General features: G+C 40.9%; 1 protein-coding gene across 1 annotated transcript in view; it reads left to right on the top strand.

Moving 5' to 3' along the window:
* Positions 1 to 7058, top strand: part of brinp2 (bone morphogenetic protein/retinoic acid inducible neural-specific 2) — a 125670-nt gene extending 118612 nt beyond the window's left edge. Inside the window, exons 7-9 of the mRNA XM_011616381.2 lie at positions 87 to 309; positions 4090 to 4396; positions 4731 to 7058. Of these exons, the coding sequence (XP_011614683.2) occupies positions 87 to 309; positions 4090 to 4396; positions 4731 to 5552 (1352 nt within the window). The 3' untranslated portion in view covers positions 5553 to 7058. The remainder of the gene's footprint in view (positions 1 to 86; positions 310 to 4089; positions 4397 to 4730) is intronic.
* Positions 7059 to 26953: the final 19895 nt, after the last annotated feature.

The following is a 26953-nucleotide window of genomic DNA, read 5'->3' as shown; positions in this document are numbered from 1 at the left end:
TGAGCGTTGTTAAAATCTTAAATATTTTCCAGCCTTTAATGATTGTTTTTTTTTCTCCTTTCGTGCATCCTCTTCCCTCTCTACAGATGAATTCAAAGCCTTTCTGAAGCGCCTGCCCACTGATCGCTTCCTGAATGTGTCCGTCATTGCCAAGTTCTGGTCAGTCGACTTGTCACTCCAGAAGCGGTATACGCAGCTGGAGTCCAGCACTGCCTCCATCCTGGGAAAAGCCCAGAAGATTGTCAGGAAACTCTTCACCCTGAGCAAACGCTGCCCTAAACAACCTGACATCAGTCTACCCAGAGAGAGGTAACCCACAGCGATACAGCAGTTCAAAACAACCCCAATGAGTAAGAAAGAAGTTGATTGTTTCTTTGCTGGTTCAAGCAAAGTATGCTGGGAAGTCTACAGTTATCAGTCTAGAAAGAGCTCAGTGGGGAATTCGGTAAAACTCCCAAAGTTACGCACAAAGGAAGTTGAGATGTAGACAGGTGGAGCACAAATAAGCTGTTGCTGTTTCAGATTTTATTTATCCGGAAGAGAAGACATTTTAGAATAGAAATACAGAATAGAAACAGACCATATAGGTACCAACAATAGGTATCATATTTTATTTAATTAACTTCTGATTAAGGGGAAAATGTACCATCATTCCAAAAATAACAAGTCATCGTCACCTGTCTGTCCCAGTATAATCACAATGTTTATCCACTGTCACACTGCAGTTATGACAGTAGAATTCTTGTAAAGCAAATCAATGCAAAACATTTGCACTGACAAACATTTACACTATATAATAATAACAATAATAATAATAACAATAATAATAATAATAATAGTGATTTATGGACATTTTTGAGCAATCAAATGAAAGCATCTTCCTAACAATTACCATTTTTAGTTAAGGTACCATCGCCATAGAATACTTTTACTAGTTTTGTCCTGGAAGTTGACCCAACCTAAACATGGATGTCATTAAGAAATGACTGATAAGAGTCTTGACAGCCCTGAAAAAAAAAACCCAAAAAACAAACAGATGACACCAAATACAATCACACACATCTTTGTCTGATTTCCCACTATATGCTTCAGAATTACTCAAATTTATGTCATTAAAGCAATGTCAGAGCATGTAATTTGACATTGCACCCCTGTGGTAGAATATCAGAGAAAAAATAAGTTCCTGTCCTGAGTCTGTTCTACATGCTGCCTTCTCCAGTCAAACACTGTTATTGGCTCCACTCTGCTGTCATGAGTAGAAGAGCAGTGAAGCAGAAATTAGATTTAAAAAAGGGAAAGCCAAGATTAAGGGTCTGGTTACTGATGTTTAGGGCTCTTGTGAGTTAACTAGCATGTTATTTTGGCACGCTGTAATCAAGCCTTCTCCCAGGCTGACAGCTTACCACTTGTTTACAGCACACTTTAATTTCCCTGACAGTCTTTTCCCCCGAAACAGTCACTCCATCTCCCCCTTCTCACTTGCAGTGCCTGGCTTTCTGTCTTCATTTCTCCCTTACTCACCCTTCTATTGTCATTCCAGCTCTCTCTCCCCCCTGATTGTCTGGCTCACCCATCAGTCAAAGTCTTGACCCAGTTAATACCAGCAACAGCATATTATCATGGGATGCTCAGCTGCAATGGCTTCCTATTTTCTGCTGCTCAAATCCATTTATTTTATCATCATTCATTTTTGTCTATTTACTCAGGCCTGGGGGGCAGCAGAAGAATTGCCGGAGCATTTGAGCAATGTTGTGTGTGATTTGCTGAACTTAGCCTCGGGAGTAAATCGGCAGAGACAGTTTTTCCGTCTGAATTTGTTGCTACTGTTAATATACCAAAGAGGATGGTAATTTATGCATGTCGGCCTTTTCATCTCACCTTCACAGCAAACCCCGGCTTTCAGAAGGAAAACTTGCCAGTAGGTGCCGAGTTCCACATTAACTGAATATTTTTGTGAGGAAATCAGATGGATGAATAAATATTAGTGTAATTGTGGGGCAACCTTTTTTTTTTTTTTTGCATTTATCTATGACAGCATAAAAAAGTCTTAAATATTTTGAACCAGACAGAGGTTTTTCCTCAGGTAAAGGCCATGAAAATTGGCAGAGGAACAAAAGAGTATTTGCAAATGTTTTGCAATGTTAAAACATTTAATATGAGCTGAATTCATGAACATAATTGGATCAAAGTCTCTTTGGATTCAACTTTTCTTGCACCAACATTAAACTTCACTAAATTGCAGTGTTCTTAATGGAAGAACATGCTGTGACTGTTACGCTACATGATGGTAGCGGACCCGAACGCAGGCCAGGACACAGTGGTGGAGAGGTCAAGGGCTTTATTTACAGGGAAGGGGAGCACACATCAACAGAAACAGTCCTCCTGGACCGCATGGGGATCAGGAGGCAGCGTCCGCCCGTCCCAGGTCCATCGGCGAGTCCCCGAACCAGACGCTACTCCAGACGCAGTCCCCCTGGACTGCCGGGAACTCGGAACACCGGTGAGTCCTCCACACGCTGCAGTCCTCCTGGACCGGCGAGGACTCGGGAGTCCGGTGCGACACGCTCGCCTCACGAACGTGCCCCGAGACACTGGCGACAAAGCAGTCCTCCTGGACTGCTGGCGATTAGGAGGCAGCGTCTGCTCCTCCAAGGTCCATCGGCGAGTTCCCAAACCAGACGCAGTCCCCCTGGACTGCCGGGAACTCGGAACACCGGTGAGTCCTCAAACGGCTGCAGTCCTCCTGGACCGGCGAGGACTCGGGAGTCCGGCGCGACACGCTCGCCTCACGAACGTGCCCCGAGACCCTGAGGGCAGAGGCAGTCCTCCTAGACTGCAGGGGAGCAGGAGCGGTCCTCCAGGAGACACGGAACAGGAACAGGAGCGGCCCTCCAGGAAAACCAGGAATAGGAGCGGCCCTCCAAGGCAACAGGAAACACAGGAACAGGAGCCAACACCAAGGAACCCAAACAAGCTCCCACACCAGACCAACAAACACACTCCCAACATGAACAGACACCCCGGCACTGACAGGCAGGCACAACCTGCTTAAATAGGCAGCAAGACACAACCCAGAAATCCCAACAGTGACAGCTGTAAATGAACTTTGCTTGACAGGCACATTTAATACTCAATTTAAATATGTTTTTGAACCATTCTAACAATGTCTACCATAGTGTCAATAGTCAGAAATTTAAGAAAAGCGAAACAGGTATGAAGGGTCAAGCAGGGTGCAAAGATCCAGGTAGGTTAGAAAAGCCACGAAGCTGCAGCAATCTAGCACCACAGGGAGGAGCAGTAAGCAGAATGTAAGAAAGATAGGATGGACGGCTATGATTGAAAGAGGTTATTACCAGGCAGAAAGCAGCAGCTGCATGTGGGAGTAAGATGACTGTGGTGAGAGCAAATGTCAGCAATCATCTGATGGACACGATCAGAATAGCAATGAATATGAATAAGTGGATAAATGTGGAGTGGTCAGTGCACAGTGTGCAGTCTCGCTGTCACATCCTCATGGTGTTGTGTATCTGGAGGAGGTTGGAAAAAAGGCAGACAGATTGCTGCACATCTATGATTTAATTCGGTGAATGCTTCCCTCTGACATTTTTTTTCCCGTTGGACACCGAGATCTTTTTAAGGTGTTTCTTCAAAATTGTGTAACAACAGAAATTGGCCATGTAAAAATTGCCGTATAGTTCTAATAAAGACAGAGCAACGGTCCAACTAGCTTTTCTGTAATACATGAAAGTGATTTGTTTGTTTTTGATGTGTATGAAGCAGTAAAAGAGTCAGGGGGTGCTTTAAATCTGGGCTCCAGTATCATGAAAATCCAATTGTGTTAAAAATAAAACTGCTGTTTGCGTCTTTGCAAAGATGAAGCCCGTGGTTGCGAATATTGCAGTGCATTGTGGGCCTGATTTTATGATATCCTTTTTTTGGCGGGGGTTATTGAAAACCTCAAAGTTACAAAGTTACTTTAAAGATGTTCTTTTTTTTATTCATCCCTCCACACCAGCATGCCACACTTGTTTTGGGGCTGTAATATTCTGCCCTATATGAAGTGCATCATTGGTGTTTTTCTCTTTGTAGGCCTGCAGGGTTCTGGTTGACTAAGGCTCAGTCTCTGCTCTACTGCAATGAGCACAGTGTCCTGGGATTCTTTTCTGAGGAGGCGAAGAGCTGTGTTTGCCCCGTGGAGCATCCAACCTGCCAGGGAGTCATACCCTGCATCGTTGGCACATCAGCCTTATCCTGCTCCTCCTGTGCTATGGACAACTCGACCCGATGTGGAGCCTGTCATCACGGCAACATCCTCCATCTCGGTGCCTGTCGACCCAGCGTTGCCCCGTCTCTGGACCACTATCTGAACCTGGACTTGGATATCCCTGATGTTGAGGTCCTTGTGTGAAAAATAGTACTTTTTTAGCACAGGCGCCCACTTTGTTGATTCTTACCAGACTAGGATAACACAAAGCCTACCAGCAAGCGTTTGGGTGAGGTGTAACATCTCCCCATATGCTAGGCTGTAAATGAGTGCAAACAACGTCATGAAAACTGATTTCAGCAAATACTAATGTTTGCCACCATGTAAATATGCCCTCACGATTAAAATACCATTTCGTTCTCATATAACCTAATCATCATGTGGGCAAACATATGCATCACAGATTGACACAGATGCTTTTTCTTGTGAAAGACCTCCACTATAACGTGTATTTCTTCTTCTATAGGTGAAGTATCTCCTCCAGCGGCTAGACAGTAGAATAGAAGTCCACGCCATCTACATCAGCAATGATGTCCGCCTGGGAAGCTGGTTCAATCCAGCGTGGAGGAAGAGAATGTTGTTAACACTTAAAAGCAACAAGAATAAGTCCAACCTCATCCACATGCTGATGGGCATTTCTTTCCAAATATGCTCCACTAAGAATTCCACACTTGAGCCTGTACCAGCAATTTATGTCAATCCCTTTGGCGGTAGTCACTCTGAGAGTTGGTTCATGCCAGTAAATCAGCCGGAATTCGCTAACTGGGAGAGAACTCGACTGGACGCTGTGGTCACAGCACAGTGTTACAACTGGACACTGTCTCTGGGCAGCCAATGGAAGTCCTTCTTCGAAACGGTGCACATCTATCTGCGAAGCCGCATCATCACCGACGATCCAACAGTTAACGAAACACTCTTCTACGAACCTCTGGACTTGGATGACCAGACGTCCAACCTGGGTTATATGAAGATAAACACACTGAAAGTGTTTGGGTACAGCATGCACTTTGACCCTGAAGGCATCAAGGATCTGATTCTCCAGCTGGACTATCCCTACACACAGGGTACACAGGATGCTGCCTTTCAGATGCTTTTGGAGATGAGGGACCGGATCAACCGACTGTCCCCCCCAGCGCCACAGCCACTTGATCTCTTCTCCTGTCTGCTGCGCCACCGGCTGAAGCTTTCGGCTGGAGAGGTCGCACGCATCAAGGACTCTCTCCAGATGTTCAACTCCAAACTTCCCAATGCTTCTCCTGAACCGGAGTTGGCCCAGCTGTGCAGCTAGCTAGCTAGCTTAATTCAGGAGGTCTGATTCAGGACTGACACCACAAAAAAAAGTGTTGCTGCTTCAGGGACAAAATTAAGTTGACCACAGTAAACTGACTCATCAGGCAGGGTTTGACTTTGAAGCCATACTGTGTGGCTTTTTGTCTTGGAGAAAGAATCTAGTATATATGGCAGCATTTGGACAAACTACAAAGTGATGGTGTGAAGTTCAAGGAAGAGGACTCCGATTCGCTTTGACAAGATCTAATGTATGATGGATTGCTCTGAGCAAACTCTACAACCCAATACAACAGAGATTTTTGTCGTTCAGAACTGATGAGAAGCTATGATTTTAAAAATGTTGATTAAAACACCTCCAACTTGAAAAGACAGAGGTGATTTTGATATGTATAGAGGAACATTTCAGGAGTATTCACAGTTGAGCTACCGGAAGAGGATCCCCTTTTCTAACTTTCTTTTGGGTTACAGCACAGTCTCGTGGGATGAGAAATACTATATATGGTGAATGAGTTATGTTATGCTTAACCGTTTCTCATATTTGATAATTCCGACCCTGTTACTGTATTTGAGTATTTTTATTTTTTAATATCTGCCTTCTGTTTTGGCATTTGGAAAACTGTAAGTGTCTATGCTAAACATCCAAGTAAGAAGCTTGTTAGTGATGTTATGTCCTTGGTGGTGTTACCATACTGAAAGACGGCAAACACATCGGCATTATGAATGGCAAACTATTTTAAATACTGAGTTAGGTTAGATTTTGTTGAGCAGAAAATCATTAAGCAATCTTCTGATGTGGTCACAAAAGTGTGCTGATACAGCGCTGTAAATAATGCTCCATCTAACCTGAGGTGTGGACAAGTGCACATAGCTTTCTAGATAACCAAGTGCAAAGACAAAAAAAAAAAATAAAAACAAAAAAAAAGGTTTATAACCAGACAAACTCATGCCTTATATGGAGTCAGTGTTAAGGTAAGAAGCACATTAAGTTCTATTTTTGATTTCCCAGCCAAGGCTGTGTTGCTTTCAATCTTCTTTATCGTCTCCCAAAAACAGAACGGCGGACACATTCTCCAGTGCTAATGTAGCTTTTTCATGTAGATGCCAGTCGCACTTTTCGGAACTTTTCTCGTTTTGATTTGGTGTTGTGAATCTTTGGGTCACACCGGTACTTGCATATTGTAATTGTTGCAAAAATCGCCACCTTGACAATTCTTTCATGAGTCACAAGACCAGATTTTATGGCTTTATCATGGTTATAAATTGTTTTGTTTAGTCTCAGGTCAATGAAACAGTTTTTACTCCATGTTTGGACCCAATAGCAGTCACCAGCGTCCACAGTGACTGGAGTTTCTACCGAAAAGCCACGACACTCTGGAGAGCTGCAAACCTACCGGGGTGATACTTGATACAACATTTACTTCGCTAATTTCTCACTGAGTCAGTAAACCTTGTATAACATTTTCAGCAGTTCTGTGCTCAGCTTGCTTAAGTAAAAACAAAGTGGTTTATCAATTTGAAATCCTTGTTCTTTTCTATCATCTGACTTATCCCACCAGGTCACCTTCCAGTGCAGACACCGCATCAACCGCCATCCACATAAAATGCCATTACTCATACTGATTGCATTTGCTGACCTCAGTGGCATCTAAATCGCATTTAGATGTATCGCTCACTGTCCACTTCAGTCATTTTCTCTTCTTTTATCCAGGTTTTAGGTGCGCATTTCACTTTTTACCTTTCGAAAACAGAGACAAGATTAGAGACGGGACAAACATGATTTGATAAACTTTGGTAAGTTCAATGGCCAAAGAAAAGGTTTTCCATGCACAGTTTCCATGCCTTTTGGAGGAGAAATGTGCTTTTTATGTGCGCAATTACAGGAGAAGAATCACTTCAATGCAGTCAACTATGCATTTTGTGTGATTTATAAATATTTACGGCTTTTAGATTTTGTTACGTATTGGCTCTGCACCACAACTTGTGCACAGTGGAGCATTTCTAATTGTGCGTTGGTGTGTTTGTTCTGCCATATATTACATGGTGCAATTGGCGATGAATGATCTATGGTTGAAGAAATTAGACCTTAACAAGATTTGTGTAAACATTAACATCTGCAGATTTATTTCCTTAAGCTCTCCTGAACTGTTTCATGAGCTCTAAGAAATAAAGAGAAATGCAGAAGAAATACACAGTGTAAAAAAAACCATCCCCAATGGTATAGTGTGCACCTTTGGTGTATACCTCACTAGAGAGTTTTGACAGTGAGTGTAAGTCCTGCCAACAAAGGAGCCATGTGGGACCGACGCAATACCGGCGTGATGCAAGTTGAATCTATCCTGATCCCCATAGAACATCAGATCTTCTCAAATTTCTCAAAACCATCATCAAGGGCAACAGCTTCTGTGATCTACACTGACAACACAGATTAAATCCAAATCTTGCACAAAGACAAGCATCATGTATGACTATGTACTCATGCGTAGTCATTTGGTGACAGTGCTGCTATCTTGCATCAAGTCATCTGCATCAAGTGCAGGGATGCAAAGTTCATCTTACTTTGGTGATCAGGTGGGCTTGTGCTTCATATCTCTGATAGCTTATCTGAGATTCTGTGAGAATTCAGTGACGTGTCAAGAACATTCTCCCACTGATTTTATATCGCAGTAACACCACATCTTTTTGGTTTCAGGTTTTCTTTTTTTTTTGCATTTGTTAACAAAATGTGTGAACATATTATGTGTTCTGATTAATACAGCAGTGGCTCAGCTGGATTATGACAGTTGCTACAGACAGGGACATATGAATGGACAACCTAAGATGACCTTGATGCAATCTCAGAAAGGTTATCTACGTCTCTTTGCTCTAGAACTTTGGTCTAAATGCTAACATTGATGCTTCGATAACCCAGCATGCCCAACGTGAACATACCATCATTATCTAGGCAGTGTAAAACCTCTCATAAACACACAAACACACGTTTTCCAACAAGCTCTTTTCAGAAAGGCAGGAAATTGTAGAAGTGTAGAAGAAAATATCAATGAAACAGGAAAAACTGCCTTTTCCCTCTGTGCCAAGCACTACGGACACAAATGGACACAAAAATAAACCTTTCAAGACTGACAGTGTTAAAATGAACCTCAACGATGAATTAATTTCAGCTGTGTTTAACTGCTTTTGGCAAATAAGCAACAAACCTAAAAATAAAAACCTTTAATTGTACTTTGACAATTTCTGGCCAGTGACTAAGATTTGTCGCTTGCTCCAGTTGCCCCTCATGTATCACTGTGGCAGCAGTGCTTTTCTCTCAGTAAATACTTTTTATTTCTGTCCAAAAATGTGTGGTTGGTGATGGTGTGGTGAGAAATGAGTGAGGAGAATGTATTTTCAGTACCCTTTGACTTACTGTTATATTGGTTACGATGTAAACCAGAGGGAGCCAGAATTCAAAGCACGATTAAAGTCAGGCTAAACAGAATAAATATTTATTGAACCGAAAAAAGATAAATGTTTCAGTATTATGACAGTATTATGAATCAAAAGAGAGGAAGCAATAATATTACAAAATAAAAATACAGAAACTTTATAACTTTTTAACTCTCCTGTCACAATTACACAAAGTGTATACAAAGCATGCACCAAAGAAAGCCAAAAAATAAAAATAAAAATCATGTATTCCGTAATATTACCAAGTCATAACATTATATTGTCGTTATTATGCCATTTTGCCAAAGCTGGATGCTTAGCATATTTTCTTGTTGAGAAGTTCACTGGTGTGAGGTTGAGTGCACGGAGTCTCAGGACGGACTGCAGGTGTTCACCGGTGAGGTGACTCCTCTGTGATTATTTGTTAATCTTCATCAAAGAGACCATCTTTTCAAGATATATGCTACCAAATCTATGAATGAAGATGGAGCATGGCCACTCCCTCAGGAATGGAGTGAATTGTGCCATTATTACACTGCAGCTCAGAATCTTTGCAGGTGCAGTTTCCATGTCAATGGAAAATGGGATGCGAAGCAGTTCCAAATGACTTTTCTGTGCTTCAAAGTCACCAAAGTGCTTTCTCTGCTCTGACTGCAGCTGGAGCTGCTACGGGAGGGTGCTGGGAGCTCGCCTGTGTGCCTTGAAACAGGGGAGGAGCTCATTCAGCGCCCGCTGTTCTTCGACGATAGTAGTGACACAACACTAAATTACATGATTTCACATCAGTCTCCAAAACATCAGAAAAAGTCACTAGATTTGTTGCTACTTGCTTTTGAGGGGAAAAAAATCAACAGGACGATACGAAAATCCGCTAGATTTAGATTTAACTGACTAACTAACTCATAACTGACTCAGTAATGATTGCAGATAGCCAACAATCCAAGATGGCGGAGAAGAGGTAAGCGCTTTTTCAGAACTTTTCAATTTTTCTGTAGCTTTATCCAATTTTAATGGAAAAGGTGCATCAAAGACCTACTTTACCAATGTGTAGTTATGTCACTCAGCTCTTCAAATAAACGTAACTCACAACCTCTTAAATTTTTCACTATTTCTATGGTGAAACCTGGTGTCGAAATTAAATTTAAAAAAATCCATTTTGGAAGATTCTGGTGAGGGAAAAACATTTGAAAAGCAGGACAGTATTTTCAAAGACACACCTGAAAGTCTCCCGGGGTTTGAGAACTATCTTCTAATGAGAAGAAACTTCCATTGGTCCCCTCTTCCATAGAGCAGAGCTGCAGAAGTGGGTGTTGGTCTAAAACTTTCTCCACACAGGATCGCTAGAGCTCACTCAGACTGCTCTTTGGGTATAATATTCTTTATTGGTAATGTTTAGGGCCATAGCAATGCGGGCTACAGGAAAACAGGAAGAGTTGTTTCAAACTTTAAATACGGTATTAAATGCTTAATGAAAATAGGATCAACTATTTAAAAAAATAAAAACATCCAAAAGAGATTTAATAGATGAGATATCTTTATCTTCTGTACCACCTTAAAATATTTCAGAGGTTCAAGAGGCACATTTGCAAACATTACAACTGAAACAAGATCAGTTATCAATATTAATAAAGTCAATAGAGCTTTTATACCTTTAAAGGCCAAATGGCTTGAAGAGGGCAAACAAAATTGAAGTTACTTTTTTCAGATTAGAGAAACAAGGGCAAATTAAGAGAGATAACGAATGATCTTTAGGTGGCACAGTCATATTATAAAAATCTAAGCTTTTATGAAATTAAAGTGATTTTTCTTTTGATTTCTTAGAGGAGGCTCTGACATCTGGAGATTTTGATCAATTATTATGTCATAGACTAATGATGGGGAATATACAGATGACATTAAAAAACTCAAGTTGAAAAAATCCCCAGGGACAGATGGGTTTATCTAAGAATTTTAGACACTGTCTATCCAGCTTGCCCCCTTTTTGATTAATGATTTTATCAAGAGTCTTAACAAAGAATTTCCTTGTTATGCCAAGGTTTAATAACTATTCCTACAGCAACAGAAAGATTTTTTAGTACTGGACAACTGGCATCCTATCTTATTGCTAAACAATGATCGTGAAAATTTTGCCTCATGTTTAGCCACATTATTGAGGAAGGTTTTAATACACAAAGATTTTAGAATGGAACATGGAATTTGACAGGGTTTCCCTGTGTCCCTGTATTTAATTTTTACTTTATAAATAAATTTAATCATATATTATGAAAAGTAATTTAAAAGGTATAGAAACCACAGTAGGGGTAATCTCATGAAGTCAACTGTTATATGACACCGCTTTGTTTTTACAAGCTAGATCTTAGATCTTAAACTTCTTCATTCTCACCAGCATCTGATCTCAAAAATAAACAATTACAATTTGAACTTTTCCCTATTAAGGCGTGCAGTGATACAAAAATATCAATGCAACACTTTTTCCCCCCAATTTTTCATGAGCTGAACTCAAAGATCTAAGACCATTTCTATGTACACAATGTTACCACGTCTCTCAAATATTGTTCACAAATCTACCCAAATCTCTGTTTCTGAGCACTTCTCATTTACGCAGATAAATCTAATCAAGATACGTATTTGTTAGACAGCCTGATTACTACAGAGGTGTGCCTCAGGCTTCCCACAATTAAAGGCCACCCTAGAATGTGCAGTTCATCACACAGCACAAGGCCACAGATGTTACAAGTTTTGAGGGATTGTGCAATTGGCCTGCTGGAACCATTAGATAGAACAGCCTGTAAAACATTCACATTTTCATAAACAGTCGCATTGATGTAAGCGGTAGTCCAGGTGAGAGTTGTCGGTTGACCACAGGAAAGTTGTCGGTTCAAGCCCTGGCGTGGACAAAACATGGAAAGTGTTCTGGTAGCAGGGGGAGGGGACCAAGTCACCTTCTGAGCACTGCCATGGTGATCTTGAGCAAAGTACCAAAATGCTAACATAGATTGAGCTGGTGACTCATAAAGAATTAAACCCTGTTATCATCTGCAGCAGTTATATAGTGGTTAAGAACAAAAAATGTTGCTTTGAAGCTAGTTATTGGTATATAGGCAGAATTATTTACGTCACCAACCTCATATGAACAGCAAAATCAGGACAGGAAAAACACATTTATTAAATAATCATAATTTATAAATACAAATAAACACCTGATCCTTAAAGGAGGGACGTGTGGATGTGAAAAATCTAAAAATTCTGAGAACAGAGCTTCACTGGTGGTAAAAGTAAACCCTTGAATAAAAGTAAACTGCTGTCCAAAATCCCTTTCACCACCATAAATGTATATAAGAGAAACACACGTCGCAGTGACATTCAAATACCTTTCATGCTTCCAGTATTTATTTACTTGGTTAGGAATATACAACATGCCCGAACTGAAACAAAAGGTTGAAAAAGCTCAAGTATAATGCACCCACCGTACACTGGCATTAAATGAAAGCATACATTTCCAATTATCCAGGGCTTCTCATAATAAGATTAATGCCCTCTAATATGTGGAGTGTGGTGTTTTTTGTAAGATGAAAAGCCAATTTCCTGGGTTGTCAGGGAGCAAACAAGAAGCAAACATAGACTGTCACATTGCATCAGGGCAGTGGTTTATCTGCTGTAGAGAGCACAGAGGTAGGAGGAGTGACAGACAGAAAGGAGGGGAGGAAGTCCAGTCAGACTGATTTTAACCCTATTATGAAGTGAGGATGGAGTCACTATGCATTAGTTCAATAAACAGTTATTCATCTTCAGTGTGGCACCTAGGGAACAGGAGGGGGTTTGCCCTTGGGCTAATCTTCAGGCCTACCAATGACAGCCAATCCATCAGCGTAGCGTTCGGACTGCGGACTACAAACTTCACTGGAAGAGCGCAGCAGGAAAAGGAAAAGAGAAAATTAAAAGGTGATCTGAAGAGCGATAGATGACTTGGGAGCAGAGGTGGAACAAGGATAAGGTGGAGAGGGAGAACAAATAGGTAGGGCCTGGGCTGCTAGTCTTGCAGTGATTTATGATGTTTAGTGAGTAAGGCCATCTGAATTAATGAGGTAAAATTGGTGAAATAGACTGGCACATGTGTGCACGTGCAGAAGCCTCTCCTGCACCTGGAGGTCTTTTGACACGGTCATCAACAACAGTCCAGAATCATGAGTTTAAAATTATATTATTACAAATGTACCCAGAGCAATGATTCATGGTGGGAAAGAGTCCTGTGAAGGAATGTGACATTGAAATGCAAAGATGGAGCTTTCAGCCTTTTCTAACCTTGAATCAAAGTTGAGGAAAAGCAGTGATCATATGATCATAATCATACCAGCTACAGTAATGCAGTGTGTATCAGCTTTTACATTGCTGTCTCTCACTGCATATATCCACAGGTATCACAGACCAAATAATTGTGCACTGACCTTTTACCCCACTGACTTGCTCAGGTTTTGTTCACCATCATGTATATTTACTTTACATGTATGACAAATGTCTGTGTCTGTTCATCTTCTCTTTCTGTCATTGCCTCCTTCCCTTCCTCCTCCTTTCCTCCTACTTCACCCATCTGTCTATACACAAGAGGATCCCCCATATAAGCCTGGTTGTGCTTAAGGTTTCTGCCTGTTAAAAGGGAGATTTCCCTGCCACTGTTGCTTGTTTTAGAGGTCAGAGTCAAGGTTTCTTTAAAGCACCTAGAGACAAATTTGATTGTCATAGATTTACTGGAAAACATAAAACGATAGTAAACCTTTAAAATGTACATTATACAAGCTGGTTCAGGTCTAATCCACCAGTACATGTTAGATTTGATTATAAACAGTCAGCTGAAATATTGTCTTTAGGTTGTGATTCATAGGAAAATCAGCTCTGACCAGTGATTTAGACATCTTATGCGATCTACTCAAGGCCCATCAGTGCTTGAGGGGGGTTCCTGCAAAGGAGCTTAAACAGTGAATTGTAATTCATACTAAAGGACAATGAATTCAACAAGGAGTTATATTTAAAAATGGGTCATTGTGTAGAGTATTTCATAGTAACAATGAAGTCACATTATTAGAAACACTTTAATGAGAGAGTCCGCAACTTGTCAGAAAATATCTTCACTGACAAGTGCAACTCGCAATACAGCCAGATTATATCATGTTGGGTTAGATTACTCTAAAATAACATACCTGCCAGCTCCTGAGTTCATAATCTAAATAATGAATCAGTGATGTTACTGTCGCCTAGCTTCAAAAATGGAACAGCATCAACCTCCATCGCAGCTCTAAAACGTTGGCATCCCATCCTATCTTTGCACAGTACTACTGTGAAAATACAGATAGATGTAATCAATTGAAGATAAAGCTTTTGTAAAATCCCTCTGGCTTTGCAAGTCTGAGTCATCACTGAAGGCCGAGCAAGTGAAGGGGCAATAGGGCTGTTGCTGAGTTGGGATTTGTACAGGAAGTGACCACATACAGTCAGGAATGGGTATTTACAGGTCTACATTGAAACTGTCTTGTCCTTTAGTGACGTTATCTTAGTAAATATGGGACAGTTTGCTTTTTCAACTGATTCACTCTTAATCTGTTACCACAAATGGAGTGAATGAGTGACATGCTGTGTTGTGTAGAATGGAGATGCCTGAAAAGGAGCAAACGCGACAGAGGTTGACAAATTGAGGAAGAGAAAGACTCAGACAGGCTGGCTGACATCCAAATATTCTCCCGTGGAAGTAGCTGTCCTGTGTAATAGTAATCCTGTCATTTAGCCATGAGCATGATCACAAGAGGACAGCACACAGCAGAAGGGACAGTTCATCCCAGTCTTTCTGGCAGAGCCAGGGCACTGTTGTCACCACATGTGGGGACACTAGTTCAGACTCAAAGCCCTGACAGCGGGGAAAATATACTGGTGAATATAGACAACACGACAGAGGACATGGAATTCATTTGAAAATTATGAGATGTGAGGGTAATAATAAGAAAAGGAATAATTTTCTACTACCCTCTATACATTTTATACAGCTCAAAGGTTATTCCTAATAAAAAATAAGAAATGCATCTGAAAGCAAAATTATTCCAACTTTATGGACAACAGGTCTACAAGTCTCTTGAGATTTCAGATCTCAATTAATTTACTGGTCAAGCAAGGGTTAAATAAAAAATAAAAAATGAAAACAATACATAAATTAATATAATTAATGAATGGTAAGTTTTAATAAATATTAGTAGCTTGGTTTGTCCATATGAAACATGTTTCCTGTTATCTGCATTAGTAAATCCAGTGTAGCCTTATTGTTAGTTTGGGCTTTTGACCTTAGCATGAATGGTTTGCAATTACGCAAATAGCTAAATTGCACAACAAATAATATAATAATAAAAGCAACTAGAGCTTCAACATTTCAGTTTCTTTGCTAAATACATGTGAGATCCCCAAATGCGAGTATTAGCACTTCCCACCACCAACTGCCTATCTAAACACCATTGACACTCCTCCCAAAAGAGCAATACTTCCTGTCTTCTGAGAATTGAAGTTTAGAGCTGATCATTTAGCTCCCTGCCAAAACTACTTAGGGCTAGAGGAGGAGTCAGAGGAACAGAAGCGACTGAGGAAGGAAGTGTGGGAGAAATTGGCATGCAAGCATTTGCCTGTGGTCAGGTAAAGATCTGTGAATCGATAGGCTGATGTAGGGCTGACAGAATGACAGCTCCATGGTGATCACTGAAGGACAGCGGTAAAAGGGGGTGCATAGAGGGAGGAATAGGGAAGGCAGGAAGTGGGAGCAGGACAATGAGAGAGAGAGCGGCTGTCAGCAGCCGGTAATGAATGATAATTGTTCATCAAGTGGACATGCTCAGTGAGTGTGTGTGTTGGGGGGGAGGGCATTTACCACAAGTGATTCCAGCCTTTTGCACATCAGCTTTATGCCTGTCAGCACATGCACACACACACACACACACACACACGAACACCAGTTGTTACTATAAAGAAGGGAGCTTGAATCTTTTCATCATGGAATATTGTTGGGATATGTGTTCCTTGATGAAAGCATATTTTGACAGCTGACTGAAAGAGACAATAACTACTTCTAGGGGGGGGGGAGCTTGCTATTGGTTGTGTAGGTTGGGAATTACTTTAAACTGCTGTTTGATGTTAACAATGCAGTGTGTGAACGTGTACAGTTGTTTCAGTTTAGATGGACACACATCAATTATCCAAACTTGTGTTTTGGAAATATGAAACCAGTGTGATCAAAGTCGGACAACAAATCTGGACAGTAGAACGGATTTCAGGGCTCTCCCTACATACTCCAGAGACGAAGCCAAGCCAGATGACTTCCAAGTTTGCTCTCTCATTGTGAGATCATTCTGTATTATCATCTTGTCTCTGAGGTCATTGAGGTCACTGAATGGCTGAATGCAAAGCCTCCTGAATTTCTCACGAGTCATGACTCCATGTTTTTGAGTTGTACTCACACTATTGCAATGACATGGAAATTTAATTAAATCAACCGATAGCAATAAAAGTAATATAGTGACACAAAACACACACACACATATATACATAAATAAAAGAGAAAACCATACAGGGATTATTCTAGTTTCCCTAAAGTCTTACTTTGCTTACTTTCATTGGATGCTTGTTTTAATAATTGCATTGAAGCTTTAATTGATGACTTTAGTGCTTACAGTCAGAATGAGGGTGAATCCATAGCTTCTTCACAGCGATGGGAATCAATGAAGACATTCTCACAGGGCCTAATTAAGTCCAGTTGTACACAATTGGCTCAATAGACCAACAAATCTCCACTCAAGTATGTCCTAATCTGCTTAAAATATTATCCAGCAATGACCAGGAAAGTGGAAGACTTTCATTTATGATCACCAATCTTATGATTATGTAGGTGGTGATTAGGCAACCTGGCTCATGGCCCAGATGCAGCTTGACAAATGTCATTTATTCTTCCCTCTCTGTGCTCATAAAGAAATCAATGTATTTAAAAAAAAAAAAAAAAAACTTCATGTATGATCTTATTAAAAGATTAATTTTCATGCTTCAAATTTTGTTCATCTAGCTCTCCTTATACAAGTCTGAACCTCCATCTGCCATTTCAGAAATGGATGCTTTATTGTCCTGCTATAAACCAAGATGTTGCTAAAAAAAAAAAAAAGATTTTGTATTCAAGAACATTGCAAAAAAAACATACCAAATAACAAAGCTCTGGCCTTCTGATTGGATATTTTAAACTACTGTATTTATACCTAAACTGTCCACATTATTAAATTCCATGTGCATGAGATTTCAGCTTAACAATTCATCTTCCTACCTGTTAGGAGCTGCAGACATGAACCGAGACCCCAAAGGCAGACACACACACACAACTGTTTTTAGTTGGAACAGAAAACTTTACTGATGTTTTAGAACAAAACCAAGAGGAACTGGAGGCAGACAAAACACAATTGCAGCTGGACCAGGCTGGGCAGCATGAACAGGCATCCAAAAAGACATTCTGCAGGAAAGACAGACAATGAGTTCAGAGCTCAAAAAAGGAATCAAAAAACATACCGGTACATGTAAGCCAGATTGTTCAGAAGCCAGGCTGTAACACAGAGGTTGAACAACAAATTGTCAACAACTGAGGAGTGGATCAGGCTTTTAAAGCAGGAGGCAGGTGTGGATGATCATCAGGAGATGAGATGCAGGTGGGTATAGGATGCATGATGGGAACCTGAAAGCAGCCCTGCCCAGCCGGGAAATAAACAAAGGAAACACAGACAAGAAATAGAAGGGAAGGGGGAGAGGGAAAACACTCGGGATGACACTTAACAGTACCTTAAGATGAGTGTCTATAAATCTGCTCTTGAAAAATACAAGGATCTGTTGCTCTGCAGTTCTTACAGACTGTTTACTTTGATTAATGTGGATTTCTTGCTCAGGCTTAATTTCATCATTTGAACAGCATTTCTCCAAGAATGAATAGGATTTATTAAAATTGTCAGTTATTTTATGTCTGCACCCTTCTCAATCTCAATCAAATCAAATCAATCTTTATTTATATAGTGTCTTATACAATCAAAATTGTTTCAAGGCGCTTTCCAGAATCCCAGGGCCTAACCCCAGACAAGACCTTCTGAGTTTTAATACCCTAAGAACATCCAGAACCACTTCTGAAGTTGTGATCACAGGTGATTCTGAAAAAGTTGATAAACTACACAGCTGCTCAGTGGCCAGAAATTTGAGCTAGTAAATACATTTTTATAATAGATGCATAATGGATACATACCCACAGACATTTCAAGGTGCTGTTTAGGATTGTCTTATTAAAATATATTAGTGACAAATTTTCTAACAATGTGTCTGATGGCTGTTACAAATGTTACATATGTCCTTGTCCCTGTCATCCATGTGTTCCTTTCCTGCCATTTATTGTGTTGCCATTGGCTGGATTACTGTGTGTGGTGTGTTTTGGTGACAAATGTCATCTGGCCTTCACTCTGTGCTCATAAAGTAATCAAAGTGAAAAGCATTGTAGTTTTCAGTCTCTTGCTTTGAAACTAAATTATTTCATTTTGTCTCTTTTGTGTAATTCAGGGGCAGCGTTTTGTGTTGCCTTGCTGAGGGATATAATCTCTCTTTTGACTGCCACCTTCAACGTCTTCCTCAGTAGAAATGGAGAAAAGATGTTTATGTTACTATTTAGGAAAAAAGCGTGGATCACTTGAGCAAGAGTATAAATGAGCATTCAAATAAGAGCTGGGCGTGGTATGATAATACTCTTTGAAAATGCTGTATTACAGCAGGAAGAGAATACCTATCAATATAAAAATAATCATTTTTGAAAAGTGTGAACCTTATGACATTTTTTTTCTAATCAAGATTTTTCAAATCAAGATGAAAGAATCACCAAAGAGCTGGAGAACTTATTTTAATTACACTTTAAACAACCCACAATCCATACAACACTCCATTACATATATACCGACATTAAAGGGACTATTCCCCACAGCAGCCAGGGGGATGGCAGTGGAGGATCCAGAGTGCCTTTCTGCCCTTGAGGGGCGAAAATAACATTTGCCCATACCTCATTGGGGTGGGGGGATGTAGGACTCTGTGCTCCAGAGTGACCAGACCAGATTGGCTGTGGGCCTGTGTTGCTCTTTTTTTATCTTCTTCTCTTTGTGTATCCCTTGCCGGAATGCGTGTAAGTGTGTTGTGAACGGATGTGTGTAATTATGAGTGTGTAGGAATTGACTTTCTTGGAATTGACTCCTACCACCCCTCCCATTGTGCAGGTAGCTTGCTGCATCTTGGGTTTCACTGGGTTACTTTCAAACGGGTTCTTATACTCTCCCAAGGGGCGGTGGCCTGCAACTGCTACAGTTTCTCTGGCGAGTGGCGAACCCTGGGCTGAAGGGATGTACATTTTCGAATTTTTGAATTTATCAGTGCCTGGGGGCCTGGCTTCCGGTGGGGTTGGGGTTGTAATTATCTGGTGCTGGCACCTATTGCTGTGGGAGCTCCTTCAGTGGTCCTTTGCTCTTCTGCCCCTGGGGCAGGACAGTGGTTGTCCGCAGGTTTGGTGGCCCTTTGCTCTGTTCTATCCTGCAGGGGTCATTGCGTATTCTTTCCATCTGCGCCACTTCTGACTTGCCTGGATTGGTGTGATTGGGGTTGCAGCATCCCAGTTGGTACACCAAGTGGCAGACTTACACATCTAACATATACATCACATATTTAAACACATGCTCATTAACATTAACACAGACATATCTATATCTACAGATTCATGCACAAGTGGACTTAAGTACTTACTTTGGCTGTGGAATCACATTTATGAAAGACAAATGTGTAGTTTAAATGCAGATTTTTTTTTTTGTATTTGTGTTTAATTTCAATGTTGCTGAATTTGTTGTATTACTATTAACATTATTAACTTTTGTACTATGCTTACATACATCTGTAGGGGAATGTGTTTACATGTATCCATGTCTAAACATGTGTGTAGGTGTATGTATTTACAGGTGTAAATAAATGCATGTGTATTGTTATTGTCAATAAGATATTGTTAATAGGGGTTAGCATTAGGGTCCTGTCTATTTTCCACTTTTCTTTGTTTTTATTGTTTCTTCTGTTCTTGTGTTCTGTTGTTTTTTTGTGTTTGTTTTGTTGCAGTTTTGCTCTCATTGTTTGAATATATATATTTATTTTAATCATGATACATGATGAGTTCAACAACCTCATCCTGATAAAGCAAAATCTGTCTGACACAAAAAAATGGATGACAATGGTGGCTGCCACCACTCCAGACATAACAATCATTAAAATTAGGAGATCATCAAGTTATATTCCTTGCTTCACAGTCCTGAATATTGAGTGGAAAATATTCTTCTCCTTCATAGCTAGGAGGTTAACAAGCTACCTCACACATATGGGGTGCATCAACACCAGCTGCCACAAGGCAAGCGTACCTGGGTTTCCAGGGTGCATGGAACATTCTGCAGCCATATCTTGAGCAAATCTAGAGAGCAGAAAGATAGAGATCTGACCTGCATGTGATGGGGCTGGACCTTGCCAATGTACATTGGTCTGTGACCCACCAAATTGAGTAGGCTTTGGACTTCTACATTCGAGACTGGATTAGAATCTTGGTAGCCAAGTACTTTGAAGACCTCCAGATGTGCGATATACCCATCAGGACTTCACTATAGGCTGGGAACTGCAGCTAAAAATAGGCATTGCCATGATATGCTTGATCTCTCCTAGCCTGTTTGTTGCAGCCTTCAAGAACATGCTCACGGGGGCAAGGACGGTGGTTAGATCATTGAATCAACAACCAGGTCACCACCAGTGAAAGTCTAAATGAATGACATCAACACCATTCTCAAGACAGCCGCATGTACAATAAGACTTCTGAGGAGAATTTATGAGCTTGCGTGGTGAGGGAGGATGATGATTAAACCCACTAAATCGTGCGGTCTCTTATTTAGGAATATGGTCATTTGAAAACATAATTTGCGGTGCTGGTGGCGAGGAGATCCTAGTGCTGGCAACTCAAACTGTCTGAAGCCTGGGTAAAAACTACATGGTATACCTCTCTGATAGATGGGTAAAAAGGTGAGGAGGCAGCTCACAGATGGCATAGCCAGGATCCGTCAGACCCACCTTCCACAATATAAAGTATGGACCTAGCAGTTCATATTGTACCAGAGATGTAGTGTCTGAAGAGGAAAAAAAAAGACTGCTCCTCAGTGGCAGACAAGAAGAACATTCTGGCAAAGTCATTCATCAGGAAGTGGCTTATACTGCTGAGATGTCTTGTAGAGGTTTACCCCTTCAGCAGGAGCATGCTGCACCTGCCACTGTGCAGGTGTAGTATGCTCCTAGAAATACATGCCTGAAAATACAAGCAGAAGAAGGCTTCAGTGGTGCTGGAGCTGAGGGAACCCACTGACAAGCTGGTTGGAGCTGCCTTCCAGATTTGAAAAGTAAGAAATTGAGAAGGTCAGGAAGAGGTCAACATGGCAATCAGCCGAAATAAACACTCTAGGCTGCAGTTCCCAAGGCAGATCATAGAAACCTCAATCCATCCCAACTTTCTTATGTGGTCACAGCCACACTAACTGTCCCATGGGAGGATGGTATGGAGACTGCCAACGATCGGAAGCATTCAAAGAATGCAGAGCAAGATCCTCCACAATTGTGATATAGAGTCTTCTCCGGCTCCTAAACTGCTCATGTACTCGACGATGGTTGCCATCAATGCCTGAGGAGGTGGATAAGGGCAGATTCTGGCTGTGGCTAAGGGGGAAACTAATAGTAGGAGACAACAGATATCACTGGGGTACATTTCCACTCAAAGATGATATTCTGCATTCCATGATTATAACAGATGGTTTTTTGAGTTACTGTTGCCTTTCAGTGATTTCAAACCAGTGTTCTCCTCGGACCTTTCACATTAACAAAGCATTTTTGTCCACACAACTGCCGTCCATGGGATATTTTATCTTTTCTGTAATCACTAGAGATGGTTTTGCATGAAAACCCCAGTAGATCAGCACTTTCGGAAATACAGAAGAGCCTATCCGCCACCAACAACCAGGCCATGTTGTGAGTTACTTAAAACCCATTTCTTTTCCATTCTGATGATCTATTATTTGAACTTCAGCAAGTTGTCTTGACCACATGTACATTGAGTTGTGACCATGTGATTGGTTGATTAGCATTTTGTGTTAACAAGCACTTGAACAGGCTTAAAGTAGCTGATGAGTGCATGACCGATGTCTTTTACTGATTCCACACCACTTTATTTCAGTAATGCGAGTGTGGGTCAACAACTATATTAACCATTGTCTTTCAGACTTTACTTTCAACAAAATATCCATTTTAGTGCCAACACCATATGATATTATTCAATTTTACGCAACATCCTAAACTTCAAAGTCAGTATTCACCATCGTGTTCCTGGCTCTAAGATCAAGGCAAATAAAGGAAGCCAAATGAAAGATAAAAAATTGATTGATATTTTGAAATATTACAACAATTGCAGTCAAAAAGGAAGACAAAGAGACTGTGACTGTAAAGCTATTTAAACTAATACCGATGAGGACAAACGGGGCAACACAAAAGTGCATGGTACCCATTTGGAAGAGGAGACACAAATGAAACCATGGACAGTTTTGTAGGAGACAGTGGCCAACTGCTTTCAGTCACCTAATTACCAACTGTTGGAACCTGCAATACAGATACAACACACACACACACAAACACACATACATATAGGCACCCTTATGCTGGAGTCACACCAAAAGCGACATAATTGCCCTCGGCTGCTCTGGTCACTCACATTGTGCAAGAGCGTGGCTGCTCACCAGGCGTGACTGAAGCGACCCGAGGGACGGTGTTTTAAGCTGTAGTGCAGATGTGATCAGCTGTGCTCTGGATGATGTTGGAGCTACTGTCATTCTTGTTTTCACTAGGCCTATGTAGAATTCATGACTCATAATTGTACAAATGCTAAACATGTAGTACATAACTATTAAACAATTAACAAATGCTTATACATTTAGCTATGGGACCTCAGTACTCTATTTCTTATAAATTTAACCCCTTGTTGCTAAGTTTGGAAAAAGCGGACACGCAAATTTTAAAGTTGAGCTTCTTGCAATTTCCACTTGCCACTTAAGTCGCTCCCATTGCACCACTCACCGCTGCTGAAGTTCTGGTCGCCGATCTGCATGAGCATGAATGGCAGTACAGTTGCCCGGGACCTGATGTTGCTTTTTGTGTGAATCCAGGGTAACAGAGGGCCTGGAGTATTCACACCACTAGGCAGTGAAAGACTCTCTTATTACCCATGCTAGCTAGCTTAGTCAAGATGTTCCAGTTGCTTATACCATCTTTTATTTCATTTTTGACTTTCTCATTGTGCCATGCACACTTTCACATGAAAAAAATAAAACAAAGATTTGACAGGAACTCTCTGCGCGAACGTCTGCTCAGTACTTCATCAAACCGGATGGACGGTTCAGAACTTTATTAACTCGTTTACTTCTCTCATGAATTAATGCAGCTTTATTCTCCCTTTTCATTTTAATAATTTAGGTTTGATGTATGTCCCTATGCATAAAAGTTGAGACAATTAATATGCTGTCTTTTTTTTAGTAAATATATTATACCTCAAACATTAGTATGGACAAGTATGTAGATTTATCTGAAATGCTTGAATAAATGTCATTCAAAGCAGGTGGATAAGGTAGTCGTTCCAGGCTTTCTTTCCAGGCAAAATGGTGGAGCTGCTGCATCAATAGAGAGAATCTGGAGAGAGCTCTCGTTCTTGTCAGTTCAAGAATTTAAAAAAAGCGTAGCAAACAAATGTTCAGACAGCACAATGGGATTCATGAGAATAGAGCCAAAACAGAAACAATCTTTTCTGTTATTCTTCCTTTCACCCCTATATTACCAGGAAATTTACAGTCATTATTCAAGCTAATGAGCATTTGCATGTTAAAATATTTTTTTGTATATATGCACTATTTGGCTTGAAAACATTTTTTTCTTTACCTTCTAGAGTTCTACCATATAGTTATGGCAATCTCAGATCAGATACGGTATTTGATGAAGAACAAAGGATTTAATTGCAGCATCCTGGAGCGACTCCAGACTGCTGTGTTGCACTTGTGCTGTAACAGGCCATGGAATAGACCAATTTCTTTGCAATTATTCGATACTTTGGATGAGTGTAAATAAATGTTACGGTTTTAATGAGGCAGGCTGCTGACACTTGAACACAACTAGAGGAGAATAATGTGGGTATTTACCTCTTCCTGTTTTTTTGTCCTGGGAAAAGCAGATGTATATGTTTATAGGTAGTAATAAATTTGGCTGATTTGTGAACAACGACGTCACTCTTCAGTGACTCTAGGTAGCAGCAAGCTAATGTGCTCCATCGGCCAATGGAGGCCATTATTGCCTCTCTCTCAGCGGCTGCTGGGACACAGTCCAACACCTGTGACCTCGATTAAGAATAAGCAAGGGTTAACAGGAAACAGATGAAAATCATATCAAACACATTTGCTGTCCTTATGTTGTGCAGGGCAGCCCCGGCCAGAGTAACTGAAATAGATGCAGATTTATTAAAGTCAGAGATGTAGAGATTATGCTATTGTGATTATCGATGATAGAAAAGCACCCTTCATAAATTCATATGGAAATAATCACCACCAAAGAAAATAAAAGTTTGTTTTTTTTTCAACATTCAGTTCCAGCTTTTTACATGTCACAAAACATGTGGCATGACGAGTGGAGAAAGGAAAGGAAGTTAAATTGACTCACCATCGCCATGCCCTGAGGACATACAGACCAGGGAATTGTGGGGGACAGCAATAATTGTCTTGAAAATAATGCAATAAAAAAACATTAAAAAGAGGTTGTGGTTGTTAATTTAATTCGATGAATTTAAGCTCAGAACAAAAGAACATTCTCTGAGGGTCTCTGAGTCGGGTGAAGAGTATCAATCTCAATCAAATCAATCTTTATTTATATAGCATCAATCAAATCAATCTTTACGTCTATATATATATATATATATATACACACACACATACACATACACACACACACACACACACACATATATATATATATATATATATCTTTCCAGGCTACATGGTAGCTGTCTATTTTACAAGAATGCCACTTCCTTTCCAGTCTTTGCACTTTCTGCTTGAGGGTCCTGATATGTGCATTATACCAGGGGGCACACCTCCTCTGATTTACTATTTTCTTTTTCAGGGGGGCAACAGAATCAAGCGTGATTCTCAGTGAGGTTGCTGCGCCTTCAGCAATAGAGTCAACCTCAGCAGGGCTAAGATTATAATGATTGATCCCTGGGGAAACACACGGTGGTCCTGGGATCAGCACAGGGATTGCTTCCTTAAACTTAGCTACAGCATTATCTGAAAGACATCTGCTATAGTAAGACTTTGTTCTGAGCATAGAAGAATCCTTAATCATAAATGTAAAAGTGATCAAAGAGTGGTCTGACAGGACTGGGTTCTGAGGGAACACTGACACATGTTCTACCTCAACACCATAACTCAGAACTAGATCTAGGGTGTGGTTAAAGCTGTGAGTTGGTTGGTTTATCTGCTGGAGGAAACCAACTGACTCAAGTAATGAAATGAAGCCATTTCTAAAGCTGTCATTTATAACGTCCATATGGATATTAAAGTCTCCAATGATAATGACTTTTTCCGTTCTAAGGACCAAGTCAGATAAGAAATCAGAGAACTCAGACAGGAACTCTGAATGTGGCCCAGCAGGGGGCCGATATACAACTACAAACAGAAGTGGCTTTTCTGTCCTCCAGTTCAGATGAGTGATGCCAAGAGTCAGGCTTTCAAATGAACTGAAGCTATGTTTTGGTCTGGGATTAATTAATAACTTGGAGTGATAGATTGCTGCCACTCCCCCTCCTCGACCAGTAACACGTGGAATATGATAATTAAGATGGGTAGGAGGAGTAGATTCATTTAAGCTCACATACTCCTCCACCTGAAGCCAGGTCTCAGTAAGACAAAATAAATCAATGTGATGATCCGCTATCAGGTCGTGCACTAACAGGGATTTACACAAAAGAGGTCTAATATTTAACAGTCCACACTTAATTGTGATATTAGTTTCTGCAACTTGTGCTTCAGTATTAATTTTAATAAGATTTTGGTGATTGACCGCTCCCCAACTCTGTGCTTGGTGAACTTTTAACCGTGGAACAGAGACTACCTCTATAGTGTTAAATATGTTATTGTTGGTGGGTGAGGGTTCTAAGGAAGCAGCAGAGAGGTGTGTAAGACTACAACTCTGCATCCTGGTCTGGACCCTGGATTGTCAGGTCAGTTTGGGTCTAATAAAATTAGCCAGATTACTAGAAATGAGAGAAGCACCATCTCGCGTGGGATGGACACCGTCTCTCCTAATCAGACCAGGTTTTCCCCAAAAGGTGCTCCAATTGTCTATAAAGGCCACCTGGTTATCGGGGCACCACCGTGACAGCCAGCGACGAAGCGATGACATGCGGCTAAACATCTCATCGCTGGCCAGATTGGGGAGGGGACCAGAGAATGCTACGGAGTCCGACATCGTTTTTGCGTAGTTACACAACGACTTCAAGTTAATTTTAGTGACCTCCGACTGACGAAGCCGGGTGTCGTTGGCTCCGACGTGAATAATAACTTTACCAAATTTACGATTACGTCTCGCCAGCAGCCATAAATTTGCTTCTATGTCGCCCGCTCTGGCCCCCGGAATGCACCTAACTATGGTCGCTGGAGTCGGCTTCACGTGGCGCAAAACAGAGTCGCCAATTACCAGGGTCGGTTTCTCAGCGGGTGTGTCGCCGAGTGGGGAAAAGCGGTTAGCCACGGGAAGCGGTTGGTGGTGCACCGCGGGCCTTTGTTTTGGGCTACGCTT

Source organism: Takifugu rubripes, chromosome 22 (genome assembly GCF_901000725.2).
Source record: "Takifugu rubripes chromosome 22, fTakRub1.2, whole genome shotgun sequence".
Taxonomy (NCBI): Eukaryota; Metazoa; Chordata; class Actinopteri; order Tetraodontiformes; family Tetraodontidae; genus Takifugu; species Takifugu rubripes.
This window is presented reverse-complemented; position numbering and strand designations above follow the sequence as displayed.